Consider the following 25,414-nt stretch of genomic DNA (forward strand, 5'->3'; position numbering starts at 1 on the left):
GCAGCCAATAGAGGCCGCGTGTCGCCCCGCGGCGGGCCAATCATGAGCGGAGAGGGCGGCCGCGAACGGGCTGTGGAGGCGGCCGCTGAGGGGAGCCCGTGAGGGGAGCCGAGTGGAGGCCGCCGCGGCCAGGCCCGTATCGCCCGAGGAGGCAGCAGGCAGGCAGGCAGGCAGGCGGAGGGCGGCCGGGCCGCGCTGGCGCCGGGGGACCCGCCCGACATGCCGGTGCGCAGCGCCGCTGCTCCCTCCTGCTGCTGCCCGCCGCCGCCGCCGCCGCCTGCCGGGGGAGGAGGAGCCGCCTCGGCCGCCCGCCTGGAGCCGCCGCCGCCCATCAACACGGCGCAGCCCGGCGTCAGCACCAGCCGCCTCTACAGCGGCGCCAAGTTCCGCGGGCAGCAGCGCTCCAAGGGCAACGCCTACGAGGTGGAGGTGGTCGTCCAGGTCAGAGCTAGCTGGCTGCCTACCCCGGGCCTTGCCCCGGTGGCCTTTCCCTCCGCCCTGGGCCCGGCTCCCTCCCATGCCGGGCCTCACCCCGCTCCCGTCCCGGCGCGTTCTCCCTCTCCCCCCCCCCACCTTCCGGTCAGTGTTCTTTCTAACAGGGATTCCCAGATGATGTGGACTCCAACTCCCATCACCCCCAAGCAAAGGTGGTTGTAGCTGAGGATGCTGGGAGTTGTAGTCAACAGCATCTGGGAATCCTTGCTAGAGGGAACACTGCTTCCGATGTCTCTACTCCATCTCCATGTCACCGACCCACCCCCTTCCCCTACCAGACTTTACTTCCCAGGGTCCTGGGTTTGGTGCTCCTGCTCTAGATCTTGGTTGCCCTATCGATCAGATCTTTCTCTCTCTTGCTGCCCTGATATATAAGAAATCCTCATCACAGTGAAGCTGCCGTTAGGGGAGTAGAAGCATAAGAACGGCTCTGCTGCTGGATCAGACCAAAGGTCCATCTAGGCCACCATTCTGTTTTAAACAGAGGCTGGCCAGCTCACAAGTCGGACATGAAAGTCTTTTCTTCCCAGCATCTGTTATACAGAGACAGTATTCTCTAATCATGGTGGTCTGGAGAGGATACATCCAGGTGGCACAAGCAAATGAACAAAGCTGTAAGGAGAGCAGGGTGACTGATTACCATGGTGGGGGTGGCGGTGGAATGTCATGGACCCCAGTGCCGCAACTGATCAGAGAGGAGGAGCATGAATAGCATCCATGCATTGAATCCTCGGGAGGGATTCTCATTGGGGTGTGCATATGCACCTACACCATGCAGCCGCCAGCTGTAGTGCTGCTTTGGCCACAGAGGAAGGGGTGGGGAAAGTGATGTCAGAGTTCCTGTTTGGGGATGGGACTATCTCCCAATTCCCAGGCATTACAGGTGAGGTGTCAGAATAGAAAGGTGCCTGCTGAGCAAAACATCCGTTCACTTTGACCTGGTTACTATAAAGATCAAATTGTTTGCTGTGTGGACAGGTTTGTCTCTGTACTTTCCTGGGCACCAAAGTGAAGCGTTTGGAATAGTGCTGACTGGCACAGTCTGGACAAGAATATGTGAAGGCAGAAGCAGCAGCAGCAACTGTTGATGTGCCAGAGCATGCATTTCCACCCCTTTCTAGAGTGCATGTTTCCATAGCAGCTGCTTGTAGGAGCAGAGCATCACTTGCGTGTCCTGCTTATGAGCTTCATAAGAGCAGCCCTGCTGGATCAGGCCCAAGGCCCATCTAGTTCAGCATTCTGTTTCACACAGTGGCCTGCCAGATGCCGCTGGGAAGTCCACAGGCAAGAGATGAGGGCACGCCCTCTCTCCTGCTGTTGCTCCCATGCAACTGGTATTTAAAGGCATCTTGCCTCTGAGGCTGGAGGTGGCCTATAGCCCTCAGACTAGTAGCCATTGATAGACCTGACCTCCATGAATTTGTCTAAGCCCCCTTTAAAGCCATCCATGCTAATGGCCATCACCACATCATGTGGCAGAGAATTCCGTAGGTTGGTTGTGTGTTGTGTGAAAAAATACCTCCTTTTGTTGGTCCTAAATTTCTTGGCAATCCGTTTCATGGGATGACCCCTGGTTCTAGTGTTATGTGAGAGGAAGAAGAATTTCTCTCTCTCTACTTTCTCCACACCATGCATGATTTTATAGACCTCTTATCATGTCTCCCCTCAGTGGTCTTTTTTCTAAACTAAAAAAAACACCAGGAGTTGTCACCTTGCCTCATAGGGAAGGTGCTTCCTGGTGGCATCTGACTAGTCACTGTTGGAATGCTGGACCATAGATCTTGGCCTGATCCAGCAGGCCACTTCTCTTGTTTCTGGACACATATATCTCGATTTTCTTCCAGAAAGTTCTGCTCACATTCTCAGGCAGTGTTTGCAGTCTACCCTGCATAGTTTCAGCTGTAGACCCCTGGCAACGTGACTTCAGATTCTTCTCTGGGCCTGAGTACAGACAAGACCATGCCATAGTCTTAAGGTCCGGAGATACGGATAGCAGCTGCTGGACATTGTGTTTGATTGCATCTCAAGCTATATTTGTCAACAGGCCAAGCAGTGCAGTGGGGTGCTCTTCTGGCAGTGGTCTGTGGCTGAGTAGGTTCTTTCTAGATCTGTCTCCTTCATTGCAAGCGATGGCTATAAGGACCCCGACAGAAATGTTACCTGGGACTGCTTGAGTAGATTTAGAGGAGGAGGGAGGTAGCCTGATTACAGGCTTACAGTATATCAAACTCACCTAGTTGTCCATGGTAAGAGCTTCCCCAGGTGACCAGATGATGGATGCCATTATGAGCTGGAAGAGAATTGGGTGTTCCTCCCCTCCCACACATGCCACAAATGTATGTTGTATGTGTGGGCAGCCTGGCAAGCAATAATGTGTATGGCTTATTAGTTTTGTTTTTTGATGAGATGCTTGCAGGATCTCCTTGACTAGTAGAGAATGGAGGGGCAGCAGGCAACATAGCAGATAAGGAAAGGGGATTCAATGTAGGTAACAGAAAGGAGAAAGGCAGAGAGTCAGAGGTGCAGATAGAACCTGTGAGCCAAATGCCCAGAAGGCTGGGTAGTGGAGGAGAATAATGCAGACTCAGAGGTCAAATTGGCTCTGAAGTGGCAAGCTGGGTAGAAAGGATGGAATGTGTGTGAGGGTGTTGCCTCGACTTCATCCTGAGCCATCTCGATGAGCAGTGTGTGGTCAATGTGGCTGTCTGTGAGTCAGTGGAATGAGTCAGTTTTTTAGCTCGGTTACTGCTGCCTTGGAAGCCCAAAGTGATGTCCTCTCCTCCATCCTTTCAGGAAAAGGATGATGGCAAAATGGAACCTTGATGCACTTAGCTGGGATGCCTCTGAGGACCAGATGCTGAGGACAAACCAACTTGGAGGCCTGTTGCCTGCATGTCCCATTGGTCAGGTTCCTAGAGGCTGTTCAGAGGAGGATACTGGTCTCCATGGTGGAGCATGCTCTGATCTAGCAGGGATACTCTTATGTGTCTTCTTCACTTGTTCTTTGCACATGGCACCACTTGCTGTTCCACAAGCCCCATTTAGTATCCACACTGTTGATACTGCTGGTGGTCCTTACTCTGGGCACACAATCACAAGAGGCTTTTTGCTCTGTCTTACAGCATGTGGACATGGAGAACTCCTATCTCTGCGGATACTTGAAGATTAAAGGCCTTACGGAGGTAAGTACCCAATGCAAAACCCATTAAGCCAAGGATGTTTAGGTGCGTAGGAGTATGGAACACCCACTCCTAACCCAGGCAGGTAGAAAAACCTGCCTGAGTGGGTCCTGTGTGTGCATTATGTTAATCTACTGTGCTCTCTTGCAGGAATATCCGACCCTTACAACTTTCTTTGAAGGGGAAATAATCAGTAAAAAGCACCCATTTTTAACGCGCAAGTGGGATGCAGATGAAGACGTTGATCGTAAACATTGGGTAAGTACCACAGGGTGGTTGTAGACCTTGACTTGCTTCCCTCTGGTGGGCAAATGCCATGCCTTCTCCTTTAGAAGGGGACCCCTTTAGGGGGCTGGTGTTCATGGTCTGGCTGGAGAGCACCCAGGCAAGCCTTTGAACTCCTCGGGCGTCAGATGGCATCTCCCTCTGGAGTGTAAGAGCTGCTTGTTACCTTCTCTTCCAGGGGAAGTTCCCAGCCTTTTACCAGTATGCAAAATCATTTAACTCAGATGACTTTGATTACGAAGATCTGAAGAATGACGACTTTGTCTTCATGAGATGGAAGGTGAGTCTGTCTTCCAGCGAGTGCTTCACAGGGTGCCTTGCGAGGGTACTGGGCAGAGATAGTCACCTCGCCATGAGCAAGGAGAGGTTGTGGCTGAGTCTCTCTGAGCTGCGGCTGGCAATCATGCCCATCACTTAACACATTTGTATCCTGTCTTCCTCCAGGAAGTATGGGGTTGCATTATAAGATCCGCACAACAACCCTGTGAGGCAGGTTATACCAAGAGACTGGGCTTTTACCAATCTCACTCAAAGGGGTATGGATTAAACCCCTTGCGGGGCTTGGCGCCTGCTTACCTACAGAATCGCCTCTCCCATCCAGTTACATCCCGTCCTGTTAGATCATTTCAGATGGCCGTTCTGTCAGTCCCTGATTTTCGAGAGGTTTGGAGTTCTAGGACCCACAAAAGGGCTTTTTCGGTTGCTGCCCCACTTCTTTGGAATTCTCTTCTCCTTCAGATTCATCTAGCCCCCTCTTTCCCAGTCTTTAAATCCTTATTGAAGACCTTTCTTTTCCGCTGGGCTTTCCCCCTTTAGTTTACTTTATTTCTTTTATCTATTTTAGTTTGCAATTTTTAATGTAATTTTTGATTCCCAGCAGGAAGGTTAACTTCCGTGAAAGCCCTCAGTCAGTGGATAGCTTCAGCTCTCTACCCAGCGAGAGTGGGGAGGAGGACACCTTGCTTTCCAGCTCCTGTGATCATCACTGTTCTATTCCTCCCCACCCCGCTGCACTTCTAGAGCATCTGCCCTGTCAACCGTTCTGTAAATGAACTCTCCCTACATCAGCACTCTGAGGTTTTCTTTGACCCAGCTGTGCTGGAGGTGTGCCCAGTGAGCTCTCTGGATCCTAGCTCCCTTTCACCCTTTCTGTGGTCTCTTGTGCAGGAGCAGTTCCTGGTCCCCGATCACACCATCAAAGACATCAGTGGTGCTTCCTTTGCTGGGTTTTATTACATATGCTTCCAAAAATCTGCAGCATCTATAGAGGGCTATTACTATCACAGGAGTTCAGAATGGTAAGAGGTCGCTTTGGCATGGACTGCTGGCGCGAGTGCATTCTTCTGCCTTTTGGGTGGCCCTTGTTCGTTCTCTCTGTTGCTTGGCCGGTTGCATCAGAGCTGCTAAGACACTGTGCCAAGGGGAAAAAAACCCCATTGGTTATGTTCTGGGGCCTTGGCACAGTGGCAGAGCATCTGCTTGGCATGCAGACGGCGCCAGGTTCAATCCCTGGCAGCATCTCCAGGCAAGGCTGGGAAAGGCTCCTGCCTGCAACCTTGGAGAGAGCCACTGCAAGTCAGTGTGGACAATACTGGGCTAGATGGACCAAGGGTCTGACTTGGCAGAAGGCAGCTTCCGATGAGCCTCCCAGCTGTGCATTTGAACCTGCACATTTTTGGATAATTGTTTTACTTTGATTGCATGCTATAAAGAAGACTGCTCAGCAGGCTTTCTTCTAGAAAGAGAAACAAAGCCCTTGCAATATTTATTTAATTTTTTTCTTTACATTTCTCTCCCGCTCTCTACGGGTGGGGGAGAGTGTGCACTTATCCCTCCTGCTGCATTTCCCCTGCCGGCACTCAGTTTTGCTCAAGCCCCTCGGGGTGGCAGTGTACCTCCCTGCTGCCTTGTTGCTCTGTCTCCCGGAAGTAACTGGAAGTATCAGGCGCGCCTGCGCTCGTGCCCGGCATGTGCAGGTGAGGCTGATACTTCTGAGAGACGCGGCAACAGGGCAGCAGAACGGAGCGCTGGCAGGAGAAGTGTTATGGGAGGGGTAAGTGCTCCCTCCCCCACCCTTAAAAGATGCAGACACCCCTGCCGTCGAACTGGCAGAACCACTCGAACTGGTTCGGAGGCCCATAAAGGGCCTCCGAACCGGTTCAGTGCACATTCCTACTTGAACTTGGGTCTCCTCAGTCCTAGTCCAACACTAACCACTGTGCCCTGCTTGCTCTCAATAGGCTGCACCTGGTATACCAGGAAAAACAAATAACCGAGCATAAAATATTTGGATTCTCTGCATTTCTGATGCTGTATGTGATGCATTGTGAGTCCTTGTGCAGTTCCAAAATCACTGTTGGAGGGTCAGGATACAGCGATGAGCTAAAGTAGGCTGGCTTGGCAGAGTTTCAGTGAACTTGACAACTTTGATTTATACTCATCTTTTACATAGATAGCAGGAATTTGCTCAGGATCATGTTAGGGGACACACTTATTTTTCCCATAACTAACTAACTAACTAACTGCTTCCTGTCCTGATCAAAAGGTTGAATTGCTTTCTGCTTACCCAGCTAAGCATGCAACATGGCAGCAATCTCCGTAATGTAAAATAAAAAAAATATAATACATTTTAAAAGCACACACCATCTGTGGGGAGAGTGGTTTCAAAGAAGTTGGCGTGCGTGATATGTACCAAACTTCTTGAAGCTGTTGCCACTCCTGGCTTCACCTCCACCACAGATGGTGTGTGGGTTTTTCAGATTTCTAATTCCTAGCTGCAGTACTTGCTACAAACTTGCTACAATTAACATAATGACTGTTTGCCATCACCTGTGAATCCTTCCATATCCCTTCAGTTATCCTGGTGCTCTAGTGCATGCAAGGGGAACCTTTTTGCTTGAGAGCTGTTGTGGGAATTGGAGTGGGCTTTTGGATTGTTAAAAGTTTGCTTAACGTGCGTAATAGGCTTGTCGTGTACAGTGCCTCTGTTTGCCTTTCTGGAGCTGGATTTTTTTTCTGTCTGACTTGGCTTTCTTTTAAAGCAGCAGCTTTTCAGACTATTACAGGGAATGCTGTGGTTGGCTTACAGAGCCCTCGAACCACTTACCAGATCCACATCTTGCATCAGTTGGTGTTAGTTAACATTATTCAGCAGCCTCAACTGGAGTCAGTGGCTGTGAAACAGTCAAGGAGGCTCCTGGCTTCTCTGGGGGGAGGAGGAGCTCGGGAAGGCCTCGCAAAGATCCATAATGGTCAGCACACACTTCCCAACCTGCTGTAGATCTGCCCTGGTAACGTGCAGCCTCAGGAGAGTGTGACGGGTGTGATCCAAAATTCCTGAGAGACATCAGCTAGGCCCAACAGGCCTGCCTCTTGCCCCCGGCCAACTGAGAGCATGTCCTGGGCCCAGCCCCCCAAATGCTTTGCGGCAAGTGTGGCAAGTGGAGAGCTGGTCTTGTGGTAGCAAGCATGACTTGTCCCCTTAGCTAAGAGGTTCTGCCCTGGTTGCATAGGAAAGGGAGACTAGAAGTGTGAGCATTGTAAGATATTCCCCTTAGGGGATGGAGCTGCTCTTAGAAGAGCAGATGGCTCCAAAGTTCCCTCCCTGGCAGCATCTCCAAGATAGGGCTGAGAGAGATTTCTGCCTGCAACCTTGGAGAAGCCGCTGCCAGTCTGTGTAGACAATACTGAGCTAGATGGACCAAGGGTCTGACTCAGCATATGGCAGCTTCCTAGGTTCCTAAGTGTGCAGGGAGGAGGTCCTTGATGGGAAGAAGTTTGAACACCACTTCTCCAACGAACAGCAGAAGGCAACATAGAATCTCCCCCGCCCCGCTAAAAAGTGCTTTTGTTTGCCTCCTCAGGTATCAATCCCTGAACTTGACTCACGTTCCTGAATACAGCGCACCCATTTATGAATTCCGGTGACAGCGGCACCAAGAGTGGCATCAAGAGACGGGCAGTGGGGCCAGGGAGACGGCATGCTCTGTTAAGACAACTGCTGTGTCCCTGTCGGAAGAGGAGACTCCAGGCTCTCCTCCTGCCGGGCCACCGGACTGGCGTGAGAATGTGAATGTGAACCCGCAGGCAGGGGCTGCCGGAGCCCGATCCTTTCCCAAGCAGTGTGGAAAACTTTAATCTGGTCTTAAAGCTACCATTCGATGCACTTTCCCCTCTTTCACAGCCAGTCTCTTTATCACGGAGAGTCCTCCCCTGCCCCTTCTAGCGGAAGAAATTGCAATTCCGAGCTGGATTTCCCTCAAGTCGAGGCAAGCATAAGCTGCCAGCTGCTTAGGTTTGTTCACCTTGCACTCTAGTTATGGGTTGTATTAACAGCCGTCCTCCCGACGCGTCACGTCCACAGGAGGCTGGGTCATACCTAAGCATGGCTTGAGGTTCTGCGCGCAGCAGCGAGGAAGCCGTTGGCTGAAGGTGGTGGAAGGCCGAGCACATCGTCTGTCCCTGTTGGCTAGTGGGGCTGGATCTCTCAGGAATGTGAGCCAATCACAGAGGCGTGAGCGTTGACGGAAGGGGAATAGCTTAACAGTCCATAGTGGTGGGAAATGCAGTTCTGCTTATGCAAAATTTGAGATCTTAGTAGCTTAAAGGAGAAACTTTAAATACAACGTTAATTACTGGGGTTTTTTTTTAATGGGAGAGAACTATTTTTATGGCTTGGTTTTCCCCACCACTTCCCTGAGGATCCTGCAGGAATGGTTCTTCATTGCAGTTTGCCATTTTCCATGATTACAGCCAGGTTTGGTGGCAATGGTGCAATGTCTCTGTGTAACCACCGAGCGACATGGACACCCCCACGCATCCTGGTGCATTCGCGGTGGTGTGAAAACTGAGCTGCTGGCACCTCTATCACCTCTTCATGCGACATGAAGCACTTGGTGTTTGCAAGTTTTATCAGACATAAAGGCAATCTTCCATGTTTAAAAAAAACAAAACCCTGCTTTCCTAGGACATCCAAACATTCAGTAATGTAAGGCTTGTGTGCCAAATTTTGTGTGAGGTTTGTGTGTATCGTAGTCATCAAGTTGCTATCCTCTTGAACGTGACACTCCTGTGGGGAGGGCTTTTCAGAGCGTGGCACCCCCTTGCTTTGGCAGGCCATAAACGTTGCACAACTTGTGATCCAAGGATCCTGTGAATCCCACCCTCTGCTGCTGTAAACGTCGAACCTCTTGCAGATGCTTCTGTCTACCTAGCCATAGGTACCGGGAAGTTGTTACAAGGTTAGCTTGTAACAGATCTGGCAAGGGTATTTGTCACGGAAGAGCACCCAAGGGTCAGTCAGCCTGTATCATGGCACACAGCAGTCTGGACTGAAGGCAAGTTTCTCCCCTCCCTGCATCCAGGGCTGTGGCTGCTGCAATTCACAGGGAGACACCCCACCCCACCCCCAGCACAGATTGTGGTATGAGTGTAGAAATTGGCTTGCATCTGATTGAAAGTGGCCATGCCTGATTAAATTCCAGAGAGGAGCCTTAAGACTCCAAGGAGCAGGGGCTGTTTCCAGTGTCCCGAGCACCTCCTTCCTCTTCCCCATAAGCAAAGCCAGGATAAACGCAAAGCAAGACTTCTCAGTTAGTCTGCTTTGTACAGCTTGCAGAATTTTAACTTATTTTAGTGTGAAATGCACACTGCCCGGTCCTATATCCTCCAAAAGAAGGCAAGACTGTGTCCCTGATTGGGGTGGGGTGGGGTAGGTGGTGGGGAAGCAAAGCCCTTCACGAATTGGTGTTGAATGATGATGATTTTCTTAATTCAGGCTTGTGTTTGCTCTCTTTCTAACACTGTACTGTATATCGCGCTGGCTGACTTGCTAATTTTTAAGCCTTAACAGGAGTGTGTGGATCTCGGCTGGCATGTGTAATATTTCAGGTCAAGCATTTGCTTTAACCGCACAGGACACCCTTTGGACACTAACCTCACAAGATGGCTTGGATATGCAGGCGAAGGTGGCCAGCATCTCTCCCTGCTGGCAGCCTGAAGAAGTTGCCTGCTGTGGTAGGAAGTGAATTGCTGCAGCAGCAATGGAACACAGCAAACAGACAGCAGCTGGCATTGATCCCTGTTCCAAACAAATCTGGATGGAGCTAGCTTTGTAACACTTGACTCCGTCACAGGGCTTTCCCCCCCTGGAATAATCCCAGAGAGGAGAACTGACTTGACAGCTTCTGGAGCTGTTTTGAGAAGCAAGCTTTGTCTGACATCCAGATTGGGGAGAGAATGGAAGGCACAGCTAGGTTTGTGGTGGTCCTGCTTGCTTGCTTCCTTGATGTTGGCCCGCAAGAAGGTTGTTGATGCACAGTGATGGAGGTTGTCAATACAGTGACCTTGGGACAAATATATCCCAGGTTTTTTTCCTGAGTAAATGGAGGTTCGTTCTAACCCTTCTACTCTCATATCTTACTTATGAGCAAGTGAATATTGCACTGGGGGAGAGAATTCAAGTTTTTGCTTGATTTAGCTTAAAGGGATACATCCTGTCAGAGGCTGCTCTTTTCCTAGTGTAGCAGCTGCTGAGTAGAAGCGCTTATTGCAGAAGAAAGCAAATTATTCTCCAAGGATGGATTTGGTTGTCTGAACGGCCTTGTTTGTGGACACCAAAGTAAGATGAGAGGAAGCGCAAGCAAGTTGTGCTTCCACTTAATGCTCCTCAAACATAACCGACAAGAAGGCACTTGAGCACATTGCCCTGTAAGTTCCTAGGTCTTCTGAAGTCTGAACCAGACTGCAGGCAATTCTGTGCAAGATCTCAGTGGGCGCTCGCTCCTAAAAAGTAAAGCAGCTGAAAAGGAGCAGACTTAACTTTTTAAAAAATGGTTTGCTTTACAGGACAGCTTTTATTTTTATCTTGACTTTGGTTCTCTGCTTTCCCTATCCCCTAAAACTGCCATTCTAAAAGGAGAGAGCATGCAGTCTGGTTGGCATTGTGCTTGTGGAGAAGATTGTCTAATGGGACTTGTTACAGGCAGAGTTGCTTATGAGGTGGGCGTTTGGGAGTCTTCTTGAAAAGGTTTTATAAAGCTAACTTGTAAATCAGAGTATTAAAGAGTATTTATAGATGAAATGCAGAAAGGGACTGAGTTTTCCAGAGTTATCAGTGTCCAAATTAAAAATAACATGTATTTAAGGAGGACGTGTGTGCTCTTCTTCTTTCATTTCCCCTGTGCCCCAAAGCGGGTCATCAAAATGGTTCTTCACTGACCAGTATAACAACTTATAGGCAAGGTTGTGCTTAAAAACAAAAAATCCATGTTGCACCAAAAAGCTGGAATCTACTTGCAAATTTTGTATGATTTAGCTTTTGTTTGATCGCATAGGCAATGTAGAACACTAAAGCCTTCATCCTGTGATGACTGAAAACGCTGTCTGGTAGCACTCCGTTCTCTCCCTGTCTCTTCATAGGCAGGCCTATTGCTTGATACCTCCTCCCTGGTGACTCACAGCACAATGTGGAAATTGCTTCCATTGAGAAAAGCATGACTTGTTGAACACAGCTCAAAAGTATAGACTATGGCATCTGATCTGTGACTGCTTCACCCCTCCAAACCTAATCTTGATGATGTTGCCACCCGTGTGAACTTGCATATGGTAATCAGTCCTAAGATGCTGGCTGTGATCTGTTTCCTTCCTAGAAAGCCATCTTTCATTGCTATGTCTGTCTCATGAGATTGCAGAAACCGTAAGTGGTAGCCAACTGTGGTGAGCAACATTGGTAGCACCACCAGCTATGTGGGTTCTACATGCACAAACTAGCACAAGGCAACCCAAAATACTTTCATGACTCTTACAAAATAAATCTCGAGGACTGGATTGCGTTCTAGGAAGTTCAGTAGCAGCTCTTGCCATCTGCTCTCATTTGATAGTGGCCACATGTCACGTGGGCCCTTTTTATCTGGCAAATTCTTGCTTGGAAGCTCTTCCTAGAAGCCTGTAGTAGAAACAAGATCTGTTCCAGCAACTGCCTGCACCAAAAAGGGGCTAGCTGCTTATCATTCTCCTTATGCAGCCCAGATTTGGGGCTGGCTCCAAACGATAGGCATAAATCCACAATAATGGATGCACAAGCAAACAGTTTGAAAGACTTTAAGCTGGCCTTGCTGCATTTCCTGCAGCAGTCAAAAGCAAAATGCAATATACGGTCTAGACTTGCCTAGCAGATTAAGGGGTTGTAATGACTGAGACCCTTTGTGCCTTAAATCCAGTTCCACATTTAATAATTAAAATACCAGAAGGAAGGTTATCCACTATCAGATATTTACCTACCTGTTTTGCATTAGATTTAGTAACAGAACAGGCATTTGAGTGGATAAACTGGGTGGCGTTTTGATCTTTATTACTATTGTTCCTCAAGCCTTGGTTTAGACAGTGCTGAGAAAGATGGACCAATAGTCTGACTCCGTAGAAGGCATTTTTCCTGTGTTCAAAGAAAGAGGCAGGCTTGTGGCAGCCCGGCAGCGTAGTCCTCGAGCGTTGAGGCCGGAATAACGTCTCCAGCACAAGCTTAAAGGCATCGGCATCAATCTCCAGGCAGCTTTTGAAAGCAGTCCTGGAGAGGTTAAGGGCGTGATAGTTTGGGAGGGGAAAACGGCAGGGCTGACCAGTAAGAAAGCTGGGATAGGGGGAAGGGGTTACAGCGGCAGTGCAGGCCAGCCCCACATTGCAGACAAGGCGCGCTCCCTGCCCAGTCCTTGGCCTGCAGAAACATTGGCGCGCTCTTATTATTGTAACACAGATGATGAAATTTGCACTGGAAGCCCCACTAAACACCTGCCTTCTCCCGCCCAGTGGAGGCGCGGAACGAAAAGAGCCAGCTGAGGCTCCGGCCAGGGACAGATCAAGGGGACGGACTACTTCCGGGAGGCCACGCCTTCTACTTCCGGGGCAGCCCAGCCAGCCGCCCAGCGTTTTCTTCTCTTCTTGGCCCGATCTGGCGTGCCACGATGGGGATCCTGGAGAAGATCGCGGAAATCGAGAAGGAGATCGCCCGGACCCAGAAGAACAAAGGTCAGGGCTAGTGGGCTGGGTACCGTTTAGGTAACGGCCTGCCAGGTAGAAGTTCAGCGGGTGAAGTTCCTCCTGGTGCGATTCAGGAGGCTTCACCTGCTGGATTGATGCCTGCCTGGCAGGAATAACGTGGGCAAGTTTGGAGCAGAGTTATGGGAGGTTTAGGGAACTATGGCCCCCATCATCCTCAACCACAAATCTTTCTCTGGCAGCTGTGCCACAAGCAGGAATCCAGAAGGCGATGCTTTCCCCAGCCTGGAGGTGCAAAGGCAAAATCGGATGGATGTTTAGATTGGGCCTGAGATGAGATCTGAGTCTGGTTCTGCCTCTGAGGAGGGGGCGGGGTACAATGAGTGGGCTTTGCTGCCTTGTCTGCTGCGGATTGGGCCCTCCTACTCAAGCGTGTGCGCTTTCCCTTTATGTTCTAGCTACTGAGTACCACCTTGGCCTGCTGAAGGCAAAACTTGCAAAGTACAGAGCTCAGCTGCTCGAGCCTTCCAAGTCGGCCGCGGCGAAAGGCGAAGGGTTTGATGTGATGAAATCTGGAGATGCCCGGGTAGCTCTGATTGGTTTCCCCTCAGTGGGTAAGGTCAGTGGCAACTGGAGAATTACTATCCCTATGTCTACGTGTTTGTCTGTCTGTCTGGGCATCTTTTTATGGAAGAGAGGGCTGTCAATAGTTCTTAGTCATGATAGCAAGGTAGAGACTGCCTGTTCGGTGGGATGTCCAAGTGCATCTCTGAATACCAGTGGCTGGGAGGCAGTAGCAGGGGAGGGCTGTTGATTGGCCAGTGTGGGGGAAGGGATGTGGACTAAATGGGCTCTGGTCTGATCCAGCAGGGCCTTTCTGATCTTTTTAGCCTTGATAGGGTCGAACCTTCATGTACAGGGGCAGTATACCTCTAAGCACAAGATGCTGGGGGAGGGCTCTTGGCTTTGTGGACTTCCTGAAGCCATCTGGTTGGCTACTGTGGGAAGGAGAATGCTAGACTACATTAGTCTGAGGCTAATTAAGAGACTAGTTTTTGACCAGTGTTTTATCATGGAGCCGGAAGGAGTCAGACACATGCCAGAAAGGAAAGAATTCCAGCTATATTCCCATGTAGGGTTTATAGAGGGCTAGGTTACTGTAAGAAAGCTTGTCTTCCCTGCAGCATAAGCATATTACACACAATTCCTCTATCAGTAAACCAGAAATAATTGGAATTGCAACCCACAGTTATTCATAGAAAGTTCCCAGACTTTAATCAGCTCACTTAGCGCAGATTTGTCCATTCCCCTCTCTTTTGTGATATAAGCTGTACTGCTGCTAACACGGTTGTTTTCCCTTCCAGTCCACATTTCTTAGTTTAATGACTTCCACAGCCAGTGAGGCTGCTTCCTATGAATTCACCACGTTGACATGTATTCCCGGAGTCATAGAGGTACGTGTGATTCCATCAAGTTGTCCTTTTAACCTAGAATGAACGATGCCTGTGGAAGGTTCAGGGCCTGCCTGTGTTCTAATAACTTCTGAAAGGGAATCAAACTGAAGTCCAAAACTGGTTCATACCCAAACACAAAGGGTGATAACCAATTTGAAATAAAATAAGGGGTTCACAACCTTGGTTCCCTGGATGTGGTTGGACTAAAATGCCTATCACTCCCAGCCAAACAATACTGTGGCTGGGGATGATGGGAGTTGTAGTCCATCATCATCTGATGGACCAAAGGTGGGGAACCCCAAAATAAGTATTCCAGTCTCTCAACTGTGTGAATGATGTTTTCTTTCTTTCTTTCTTTCTTTCAGTACAAAGGAGCCAACATCCAGCTTCTAGATCTGCCTGGGATAATTGAAGGCGCTGCTCAAGGTTGGCTTCTCATTTTACCTTTAACTTGGGAACATAGGAAGTTGCCATATACTGAGTCAGACCCTTGGTCCATCCAGCTCAGTATTGTCTTCACAGACTGGCAGCGGCTTCTCCAAGGTTGCAGGCAGGAGTCTCTCTCAGCCCTATCTTGGAGATGCTGCCAGGGAGGGAACTTGGAACCTTCTGCTCTTCCCAGAGCGGGCCCCATCCCCCAAGGGGAATCTCTTACAGTGCTCACACATCAAGTCTCCCTTTCATATGCAACCAGGGCAGACCCTGCTTAGCTAAGGGGACAAGTCCTGCTTGCTACCAGAAGACCAACTCTCCTCGGGTTGTGTTGACATTCTGGGGCCTCTTCTCAGGCCATGTTGACAATCTGTGTGGTATTTTAAAATGCAGTAAATGTTTCCTTCTGTGGATCAGGCTAGCCTGGATCTCGCTTGATTCCACAGGCTCACCCTTGTCCCTCCTGCCCCACGGTTGCTTCAACCTTCCCTTATAATATGTGGATATCTCCTGTATATAGGCAGATAACTTCTCGGGGCTGGCTCCTGAAACCAAGAGAAACCCTGGCAAACTGCCTTTGTGGGCCACAAGAGAGAGTTGCTGCCCCACAGGGCTAAGGGGACAGTGGGCCCTTCCAAGCGCCTTGGGCCTTCAGCATCTGTCCAGCTGTGCCAACCCCTGATGCCAGCTCTCATTCTGAAAGGGTGTGTGTGTGTGTAAGTGTGTGCACAGCTGCAATTATGGCGCAGAATGGTGTGTGTGTGAAATCTGATTTCTACTTCTCATGGTCAGTGTTGGGGGAGTATCCGCTTATTAAATGGAAGCTTCCGGAAAGGCTTTGATCTTCTTTGGTCAATATCCCAATCACCTGTAAACAAGGATTGGCTAATTGCTGTCAAGTTTTGTTGAGTCCTGATCTTGAGTTATTGTATTTAAGAGCACATTTCAGCTACTACTGTATAGCACTGAAGCTGATGTGTCACATTGAAACATTTGCTATCTTTGAACATCTTTGTTTTTATCTTTATGTATTAAGAGGCCTTAGAAAAAGAAGATGGTTAATTTGGAAGATTTGTTTATGTTGTTGTTAAATTTGTATACTGCCTTTCATTAAAACAACCCCAAGGTTGTCATACAGAGAAATTAAAACAAGACTATAGAAATTACACAATTAAAATATTAAGCTAGAATATAAAAACATAGATCTGACTAAAAAGATTTTAAATACAAGATACAGATACAAGATACAGATACAAGATGTGTATCTCATTGCCGTTATACCGTCTTATTCAAGAAATTGTTGTTTGCAGCTTTTGAAAAGCTATTCTGGCTCCCAGCACGTTTACTGTTGCTGCAGCTAACCACGTTTCTCCTTTCCTCCACAGGGAAAGGGCGAGGGCGTCAAGTCATTGCTGTGGCCCGGACCTCTGATGTGGTCATTATGATGTTGGATGCCACAAAGGGCGAAGTGCAGAGGTTGGCGTCTGGGGACAGGGGCACGGGCTGCTTGTGAGCAACTGAGAAAAGATTAGTCCAACATCTCCTGGGGAGGAGAACTGGTCTTGCAGTAGGGAGCCTGAACTGTCCCCTTTGCTAAGCAGGGTCTGCCTGGGTTTGCAGTTCGATGGGTGGCTATGTATGAGCACCATAAGATATTAGGGAATGTGTGAAGTGTTTTGAGGTTGAATCAATTTGACTTGAATCTAGTCGATTCAAGTGATTCGACCTCAGGACATCTGCCCAGTCACCACTGGCCAAATTCAAGCTCAAATCAAATCTCCCCAGAATCAAATCGATTCGAGTTTTAAGTTTCCCTTATTCATTCCCTCTGATTCCCAGCTTTCATTAAAAACAACAACCTAAGCTCTAGCCCTTGTAGAAATAGAGTTATGGAGCAAAATGACTATTTTTGAAATGTTTAGACTCTTTGGTGTGTAATGACTTTTCCTCATAATGAATCCCTATGAGGATTCATTACACACCAAAGAGTCTAAACACTTCAAAATAATAACTGCACATTTTGCTCTGTAACACTATTTCTACAAGGGCTAGAGCTTAGCTTGCTTTTTTTTTTAATGAAAGCTGGGGATCCAGGTTAGGGTTGCTTCGAATCCCACTTACTCCCTATGGTGGAAATATACGAAATCACTAAAAACTAAATAATTTGTAAAAAATCAACCGAATGCCCCACCGCCTTGAAATTTGGGTAGTAGGTGGCATCCATTGGGCCCTACCCACCACCCCACATTGTTGCCCCCTGGACTTTTAAAAGTGGGTTGAATTTATTCAAATCTAATCCAACTTAAATCGAATCTGATCAGATTTGAGTTTGCAGATTAGAGTTCATATTGAATCTGGCTGATTTCAATTTGACCTCAAATCGAATTGCAAAAATTGATTCATGTACATCTCTTTAAGATTTCCCCCTGAGGGGATGGGGCTGTAGCTTAATGGTAGAGCATGTGCTTGTATGTAGAAGGTCCCAGGTTCACTCCCTGGTGTCTCCAATTAGGACTAGAGGGATTCCTGCCTGAAACCTTGGAAAACCACTACCACTCAATGTAGACAATATTGAGCCAGATGGACCAAGATCTGACTCTGTACAAGGCAGCTTCAAATATTCATCAGGAATATCTGTCACTCAGTTGTGGAGCATCTGCATGCAGAAGGTCTCGGGTTCAGTCCCTGGCAGCACCTCCGGGTAGGGTTCAGACAGACTCCTGCCTTGGACAGCTGCTGCCAGTCAGTACTGAGCATTAGAACCCAAGAGTTTAAGGCAGCTTCCTATGTTCCTATTTATTTACCACTTTGTGTGAATTTTCCTGTTAGTCTTTTTTCTCTCCCTTCCTTCAACAAATGCAGCACAAAAGAACCACACTAAATGAGGGAGGGAGTAGAGAAGATTGCTTGCAGTGCAAGAAGGGTTGACATTGGATGCAATTCTGTTTGGCTGTGTTCGGGGAATACACCCAAATATGGAACCCCTGTTTCTCCTGTGTCCTTGCAGGGCTCTCTTAGAAAAGGAACTGGAATCAGTTGGCATCCGGCTGAACAAAAATAAACCCAACATCTACTTCAAGGTGAGATATCGCTGCCCTAAGATATGGGAGGAGAGTTTAATTGTTCCTTCTGCTAAGCAGGGCCCACCCTGGTTTGCATTTGAATGGGAGACATGTGTGAGCACTGTAAGATATTCCCCTGAGGGGAGGGGGCTGCTCTGGGAACCACCCTGCCTGCCTGCTTGCATGCGGAAGGTTCCAAGTTCCCTCCCTGGCATCTTCAAGATAAAGCTGAGATTCTTGGAGAAGCTGCTGCCAGTCTGGGTAAACAATACTGAGCTAGACGGAGCAATGGTCTGACTCAGTATATGGCAGCTTCCTATGTTCCTGTCATTCAGTGGCCACAGCCTGTGAGTAATATGTTAGGACTGAGTCAGTTCAACATATCAGGGAAGCTATTTTTCTTTACTGATGGCTTGGCATCTGCATTGCCAGATGAATAAAAATACTGTTTAATGAAAAGACAAGTTGTTCTTATTGCACACCTTCTTTCTTTCTTTCTTTCTTTCTTTCTTTCTTTCTTTCTTTCTTTCTTTCTTTCTTTCTTCATTCATTCAATTTCTATACTGCCCTTTCAAATATGGCTCAGGGTGGTTTACGCAGAGAAATAATAAATAAATAAGATGACTCCATGTCCCCAAAGGGCTGTGCTGGGGGCGGGGGACAGGGCCAGTTACTCTCCCCCTGCTAATCTGATAATAAATCCTTGTTGCTGAAGTGTTGCTACTCTTCACTTTGGGTATGCCTCAGTCACACACCTTTGGAGGCCTAGGACTGCTCAGCCCCTTTTGGGAGGATTTTGCCACTTTACCCTCCCCCGGGAGTCTTATATGGAAAGAGTGGTTTGTCCCACATCAAAATAAAGTGGATGGTGGCAGCCTCCCGTGAATCCCTTGCAGACAAGGAGTCAGCCCCAGTGAACTCCCCCCTCCCCTTCCTCTGGCTCTGGCCGGAGTCACAACATTCACCAAGTCTCTTTCCTCCCTTCCAGCCAAAGAAGGGAGGCGGCATCTCCTTCAACTCCACAGTGATGCTGACCCAGTGCTCCGAGAAGCTGGTGCAACTCATCCTCCACGAATACAGTATCCTTCTCATGGCACTCCCGAGTGTGCCGACATCCAGTGTAATTTTCCCGGTACACTTCTAAGGAGAATCCCGTATGGCTCGATAGGCAAATCCAGCCGCGGGCTGAATCTCAACCTACGTGGATATTTCACCTTAACTCTGCCCACTAAAGAAATCTTCAATGCAGAGGTTCTGTTCAGGGAAGACTGCTCTCCAGATGAGTTCATTGATGTGATTGTTGGCAACCGGGTCTACATGCCCTGCCTTTATGTGAGTATCATGTGGAGAACTCCATTCTTCAGCCAAACAAGACAGGGTCAGTGTTGTTGCCAACCTTCAACAGAGAGTTCATTGCTTGAAAGGGCCTCACTCTGCATACCCCTTTAGTTGTCGTATGGCCACTCAGTTCTGTGTGTTCTGGTCATTCTTATGACCGGGTGGGGAGCAGGGAGCTAGAGAGAAAGCAGGCACCTACCTGCTCCCTCCCACACGATCGGAGCCTCTGTTTGGGCTCCACCGCCCGCACACCCACACGAGTGGTGTGGCGCCAAGCCCAGTGGAAGTTGGGGAGCAAGCCAGGGCCTCCAGATATCCCACCGTGCACCACATGACCAGCACAGTGCATTGGGTAAGCTCCACACTGCCGGCCCGCACCTCCTCTCCCTCAGCTCTATGATAAAGATGGTAGTGAATGAGGTAGGAGGTGTGCATTTCAAGCCTGGGTTGCCGACCAGGGCTACCCAGGGGAGGAGAGGTGGCTTCGGGAGCAACAATCCTGGGGATGCTGACAACCAGCTCTACCTGGACATGCCCTGTCCTACCCAGGTAGGGCTGGTCATGAGAATGCTGTTGTAGTCTCCTAATCAGTCACAGCCCAGTGGTGATAAAGTGGAGGAAATTATCTAAAATAAGTTAGAGGGGAGCTGGTCTTGTGGTAGCAAGCTTGACTCTTAGCTAAGCAGGATCCACCCTGGTTGCATATGAATGGGAGACTAGATGTGTGAGCACTGGAAGATATTCCCCTCTTAGGGGATGGAGCCGCTCTGGGAAGAGCAGAAGGTTCCAAGTTCCCTCCCTGGCAGCATCTCCAAGATAGGGCTGAGAGAGACTCCTGCCTGCAACCTTGGAGAAGCCGCTGCCAGTCTGTGAAGACAATACTGAGCAAGATAGACCAAGGGTCTGACTCAGTATATGGCAGCTTCCTATGTTCCTAAATAGGCTGAAAAGTCTGAAAGATAATTCTGCACTATTGTTCTTGCAGGACTGTCTGTGTATAGAGTAGCAGAGAGGTCTCTGCCCCCCAGAAGTTCCAGTTTTGGTTGGAGGGGAAAGGGATAAGCTGGGTCTCCTTTCCAATGATTATATAGATCCCTTCATCCCATTGATTTAGGTATATAACAAAATCGATCAGATCTCCATGGAGGAAGTGGACCGCCTGGCCCGGAAAGCCCACAGTGTGGTGATCAGGTGAGATGAGCCTCCACACCCTCAGTGGGTTTATTATTATTAATATTATTTTTATTATTTTTTTCATTTATATCCCGCTCTTCCTCCAAGGAGCCCAGAGAGGTGTACTACATACTTCAGTTTCTCCTCATAACAACCCTGTGAAGTAGGTTAGGCTGAGAGCGAAGTGACTCAGAGTCACCCAGCTAGTCTCATGGCTGAATGGGGATTTGAACTCGGGTCTCTCCAGTCCTAGTCCAGCACTCTAACCACTACACCATGCTAGCTCTCTTTTTGGTGGGGTGGTGGGGAAGAGGAGCTATAAACTCTGAGTCCTTCACAGGTACTTCAACACTCTTCTTTTTCTCTGGATTGAACCAGGGAATGTTTGAGAGCAAAAAAGGGCTGACAGTGTCCCAATTAATGACTCACCCCACCTGTATGTGATAATAAACAGGTGCCCAATCAGCAGGGCAGAGGCTGCTTACTTACTTCCCTATTTCTTCCTCTCTGGAGCTGAAAAGGCAGCATAAAACCAGTTGTTTTAGAATAAAGAAGCCCCTCTAATGCCATCAGTGAGAAAAGGGTAAGAATCTTGAGGGCTGTTTTTTGCAAAAAAACCCTAAATATACTGTAGGCATTCTGACAATAGCTTATGAGTTGCCATAGGCTACATGTGGTTTGTATGTAATTTGTTCCCAATAATTGTGGCTGCAGATGATGGGAGTTGTAGTCCGGCAACATCGGGGGGGCCCAAGGTTGGATGCCCCTATTCTGTAGCACATGGACTGATCCTGTTTGTCCCATGTGAAGTTTTCACCCACTTGACCATCTTCATCAGGTTTGCCCTTAGGATTGGGAACCCCTGATTATTTTTTATTTACATTTTATATCCCGCTCTTTCTCCAAGGAGCCCAGAGCAATGTACTACATACTTAGGTTTCTCCTCACAACAACCCTGTGAAGTAGGCTAGGCTGAGAGAGAAGTGACTGGCCCAGAGTCACCCAGCTAGTTTCATGGCTGAATGGGGATTTGAACTCGGGTCTCCCCGGTCCTAGTCCAGCACTCTAACCACTACACCACACTGGCTCTCTTAAGCTTGGTAGCCCCTAGAGTGTGGTAAACCCTTTGCTGGTACAGTGTTCTGGGTGGTGCTGCCACTTATGACAAAACGCACACCTCCATCATCTTGAAGCAAGAACATCTCTCCACAATGTCTAACAGGCACGCCCTTCACCAATTCCCTAATCTTATCTGACATAGGAGATGGGGACATTTTGCATCTCACCACCTGGAGGGGAGGTAAATAGGATACTCTTTGAACTACAGAAGCCATCTGATGGCGCAGTGGGGAAATGACTTGAATAGCAAGCCAGAGGCTGCTGGTTCGAATCCCTGCTGGTGTGTTTCCCAGACTATGGGGCACACCTATATCAGGCAGCAGCGATCTAGGAAGATGCTGAAAGGCATCATCTCATACTGTGCGGAAGGAGGTAATGGTGAACCCCTCCTCTTTTCTACCAAAGACAACCACAGGGCTCTGTGGGCGCCAGGAGTTGACACCGACTCGATGGCACACTTTACCTTTACCTTGAACTACAGACAGGTGTGAGACCCACAGTTGCCTGAATCTGTGTCTAAGCCGGGTCAGTGGCTTTAGATCAGTCTTCGACTGGTAGCAGCCTACCTCAAAGGAGTAGCGTGCTCCTCTTTTTCGTCACATCGCCGCTCTGCATTCACAGCTGCCTGTCTCTCCCGCTCTCCCTAGCTGTGGCATGAAGCTGAACTTGGACTACCTGTTGGAGATGCTGTGGGAATACCTGGCCCTTACCTGTATCTTCACCAAGAAAAGAGGCCGTGAGTAGCATGCTGGCTGGCAAAGCCAGATCTGCAAATGTTCCGGTTTTTAGGAATCGATAGGGGAAGAAAGAAGACAAACATTTGTATACTGCTTTTCAACAAAAGTTCCCAACGCCTCATATCTGTAGCACAGATCCCCAGATCTTTTTCTTGTTCTTCCCCTGTTCTCTGTAGAAAGACCAGACTTCTCCGACGCCATAATTCTACGGAAAGGGGCCTCTGTAGAACATGTGGTAAGTATCCAGCAGTCAGGAAACTTTTTTAAAAAGAGGTTCTGCAGCACCACTCAGCACAAGTGTTTCCTCTAATTTTTTTTTAATAGAATTTTTTAATTTTTTTTAAACTGAAGAATGAATAAAGGAAAGCTACATCAAAAATATCCAAAATACAAGAGATATCTAACATTACAAATTGTTATCAACACTGGAAAAAGGAGAAAAACAACCACCTCTTCCCTCACTTGTCACTGCAAATAATTTGGTTACTGAATAAAGAAGCAGCCTTACATTTCATAAGTACAAAAAAAGTAGAAAAGAACAATTTCTATTTTAAAAATTGCCAAGTTAACAAGAGAAAAGTAAAAGTAAGCCCTGTATATTTGTATTTAAAACAGCTTTCAAAAATAATAAAATATAAGTATTTGTTTGTTATTTCTCTGTGTAAACCGCCCTGAGCCATTTTTGGAAGGGCAGTATAGAAATCGTGAATGAATGAATAAGTATACAAAAATTCAAACAACATTCTAAGAAATATAAAGGATATAAGTTAGAAAGAAATATCGTACACTGGATAGCTATAAAACCTTATCAGCTCTTTTTACCTTATGTACCAAAAACATCATAAATCAAATCCAGACATTGGGAACAAATGATGACCTTGTCAAATATTATAGGTTATAAAAGGCTCCCAAACAAACATAAATGACTCAGTGGACAAACCCTTCTTGTAAGCTGAGAGTCCCTCTAAATTTTTTCATCTATGTGCGGGATGAGTTTTGTTCTGGGCAGTGTGTGCACACATGCATTCAGAATGGGACCTTCCCGATTCAACCTGAGCGGGATCTAACACACTTAAGCGGACATTAAAAAACTTGGGAGCGCACGCTAGAAGGAACACTGCTCAGCACATTGGATTTCTCTCTCTCTCCTCCACTTTTAGTGCCACCGAATTCACCGGACGTTAGCCAGCCAATTCAAGTACGCATTGGTCTGGGTAAGTAGGCTTTTGCTGAGCACCTAGCCTGCCCCTGTGTTTACATGCTGCCCTAGACTCCATTTGGGGGCCCACATACATTGGCTTACTAGCTAGCCATTATCTGTGGTGGCCACTAACCCCTTCACCCTGAGAGATGAGACTTAGGTCCCCAGATGTTGTAGTCTGTCAACATCTGGGGGCCCAAGTTTGAGAACCCCTATCTTATATAAATTTTGGAGAAGGCCCTTAGCTCGGGTAAGGGAGTACACGCCTCGTATGCTGGAGGTTTTCTCCCCACCAGAGGAGAGCTGGTCTTGTGGTAGCAAGCGTGACTTGTCCCCCTAGCTAAGCAGGGTCCACCCTGGTTGCATATGAATGGGAGATTAGAAGTGTGAGCACTGGAAGATATTCCCCTCAGGGGATGGAGCCGCTCTGGGAAGAGCAGAAGGTTCCAAATTCCTTCCCTGGTATCTCCAGATATGGCTGAGAGAGACTCTTGCCTGCAGCCTTGGAGGAGCCGCTGCCAGTCTGTGAAGACAATACTGAGCTAGATAGACCAAGGGTCTGACTCAGTATATGGCAACTTCCTATGTTCCTATGTACCATCTCCAGTAAAGGATTCTTGGGGCTGGGAAGAACCTCATGAGGCCACGGAGATCTCCTGCCCATTGGAATAGACCAGTGGTTCTCAATGTTGCGTCCCCAGATGTTGCTGACCTACAACTCACATCATCGCCAGCCACAATGGCTGATGGGAGTTATTGGCCAGCAACATCTATCTGGAGACCCAAGTTTGAGAACCCCTGGAGTAGACAGTACCATTCTAAATGGTCTGACAGTATCATGTCACTCTTGTATCTTCTTGCCCGAGATCTCGCCCAACGGCCTCTGCTAAAATCCTCTCTTTGGCTTGAAGGGAACCAGCACCAAGTACAGCCCTCAACGCGTAGGGCTCAACCACATGATGGAGCACGAAGACGTCATCCAAGTGGTCAAGAAGTAACCCTGCCAACGCCGCTGGTCCACCGGTGCCTCGCCCTGCCCTCCCTGCTCTGTAGAGTTCCAAGAGGACTTCATGGTAAATTGTGTGAAAGCCGAAAAACTGGGGGAGCCAACTCCATGTTGGCTTCTGTAAAGCTTGCACGGAGAGTAGGCCCCACTGGACATGCTGGCAGCGTGAGGTGAGGAGACGGAGGTATGTGGGACCTTGGACTGTTTGTGACTTAGTGGCCACCAGGTCCTGGCTGTCCAGGAAAGTAAGCTTGGATGGGTGACTCAATGCCCAAAGACCTCCTTTCCATGCTAGTTCGCCTCCAACTGGAACAAAATGGCCTCTCTTTTCCAGTTCCAAAACCAGCACTCCCCTCTCTCCATGTGGACAGGACACCATCAAAAGCAATTGCGTGGCACCTGAGGGCTTGTTCACAGGATGATTCCCTCTGTCACATTCATCAAGTAACCTGTGGGGGCTCCTTTCTATCCATGGCCTGGCTGAGAGGTTGTGTTAATAACTTTGGCAGGCCGGGGAACAGGAGAAAAGAGGCTGCCTCTCTTCCCCCCCCATGTGCTGCACATTTTGCAAGAGAGCAATGGAGACACGCCCCTGAGGAAACCGCACATCTTCCAGGCAGGCCGATGTCCTTGCTTTATCCCTGAATGTTACTCTTTGGTCTCCAGACCCATCGCAAGCCACGCATTATCTGATCTGAAATAAAGAATGGTTCTTTTTTCTCTTTGGAACTCTCAAACGCTGGTGCTGTGATGCCTCATTACTGAATTGTTGCAACCAATGTAGGAAAGGAAAGACTGTCTTCGAGTCGGTGTCGACTCCTGGCGACCACAGCTCCATATGGTTTTCTTGGTAGAATTCAGGAGCGGTTGACCATTGCCTCCTCCCGCACAGTATGAGACGATGCCTTTCAGCACCTTGCTATATTGCTGCTGCCCAATATA

At 48.4% G+C, this 25,414-nt stretch overlaps 2 protein-coding genes across 2 annotated transcripts; both read left to right on the plus strand.

The window, feature by feature from the left end:
* Positions 1-59: 59 nt before the first annotated feature.
* Positions 60-11,107, plus strand: GID4 (GID complex subunit 4 homolog). Its single transcript, XM_053276739.1, has 6 exons — positions 60-441; positions 3,618-3,677; positions 3,825-3,932; positions 4,138-4,239; positions 5,127-5,257; positions 7,823-11,107. The coding sequence occupies exons 1-6, from the start codon at positions 220-222 to the stop codon at positions 7,884-7,886; spliced, it is 687 nt and encodes a 228-aa protein (XP_053132714.1). The 5' UTR covers positions 60-219; the 3' UTR covers positions 7,887-11,107.
* Positions 11,108-12,802: 1,695 nt separating this feature from the next.
* On the plus strand, positions 12,803-25,209 carry DRG2 (developmentally regulated GTP binding protein 2). Its single transcript, XM_053276487.1, has 13 exons — positions 12,803-12,980; positions 13,409-13,569; positions 14,315-14,404; positions 14,770-14,830; positions 16,222-16,312; positions 17,844-17,916; positions 18,887-18,977; positions 19,133-19,230; positions 20,351-20,427; positions 22,176-22,264; positions 22,442-22,500; positions 23,426-23,479; positions 24,378-25,209. The coding sequence occupies exons 1-13, from the start codon at positions 12,917-12,919 to the stop codon at positions 24,462-24,464; spliced, it is 1,095 nt and encodes a 364-aa protein (XP_053132462.1). The 5' UTR covers positions 12,803-12,916; the 3' UTR covers positions 24,465-25,209.
* Positions 25,210-25,414: the final 205 nt, after the last annotated feature.

Source organism: Hemicordylus capensis, chromosome 13 (genome assembly GCF_027244095.1).
Source record: "Hemicordylus capensis ecotype Gifberg chromosome 13, rHemCap1.1.pri, whole genome shotgun sequence".
Taxonomy (NCBI): domain Eukaryota; kingdom Metazoa; phylum Chordata; class Lepidosauria; order Squamata; family Cordylidae; genus Hemicordylus; species Hemicordylus capensis.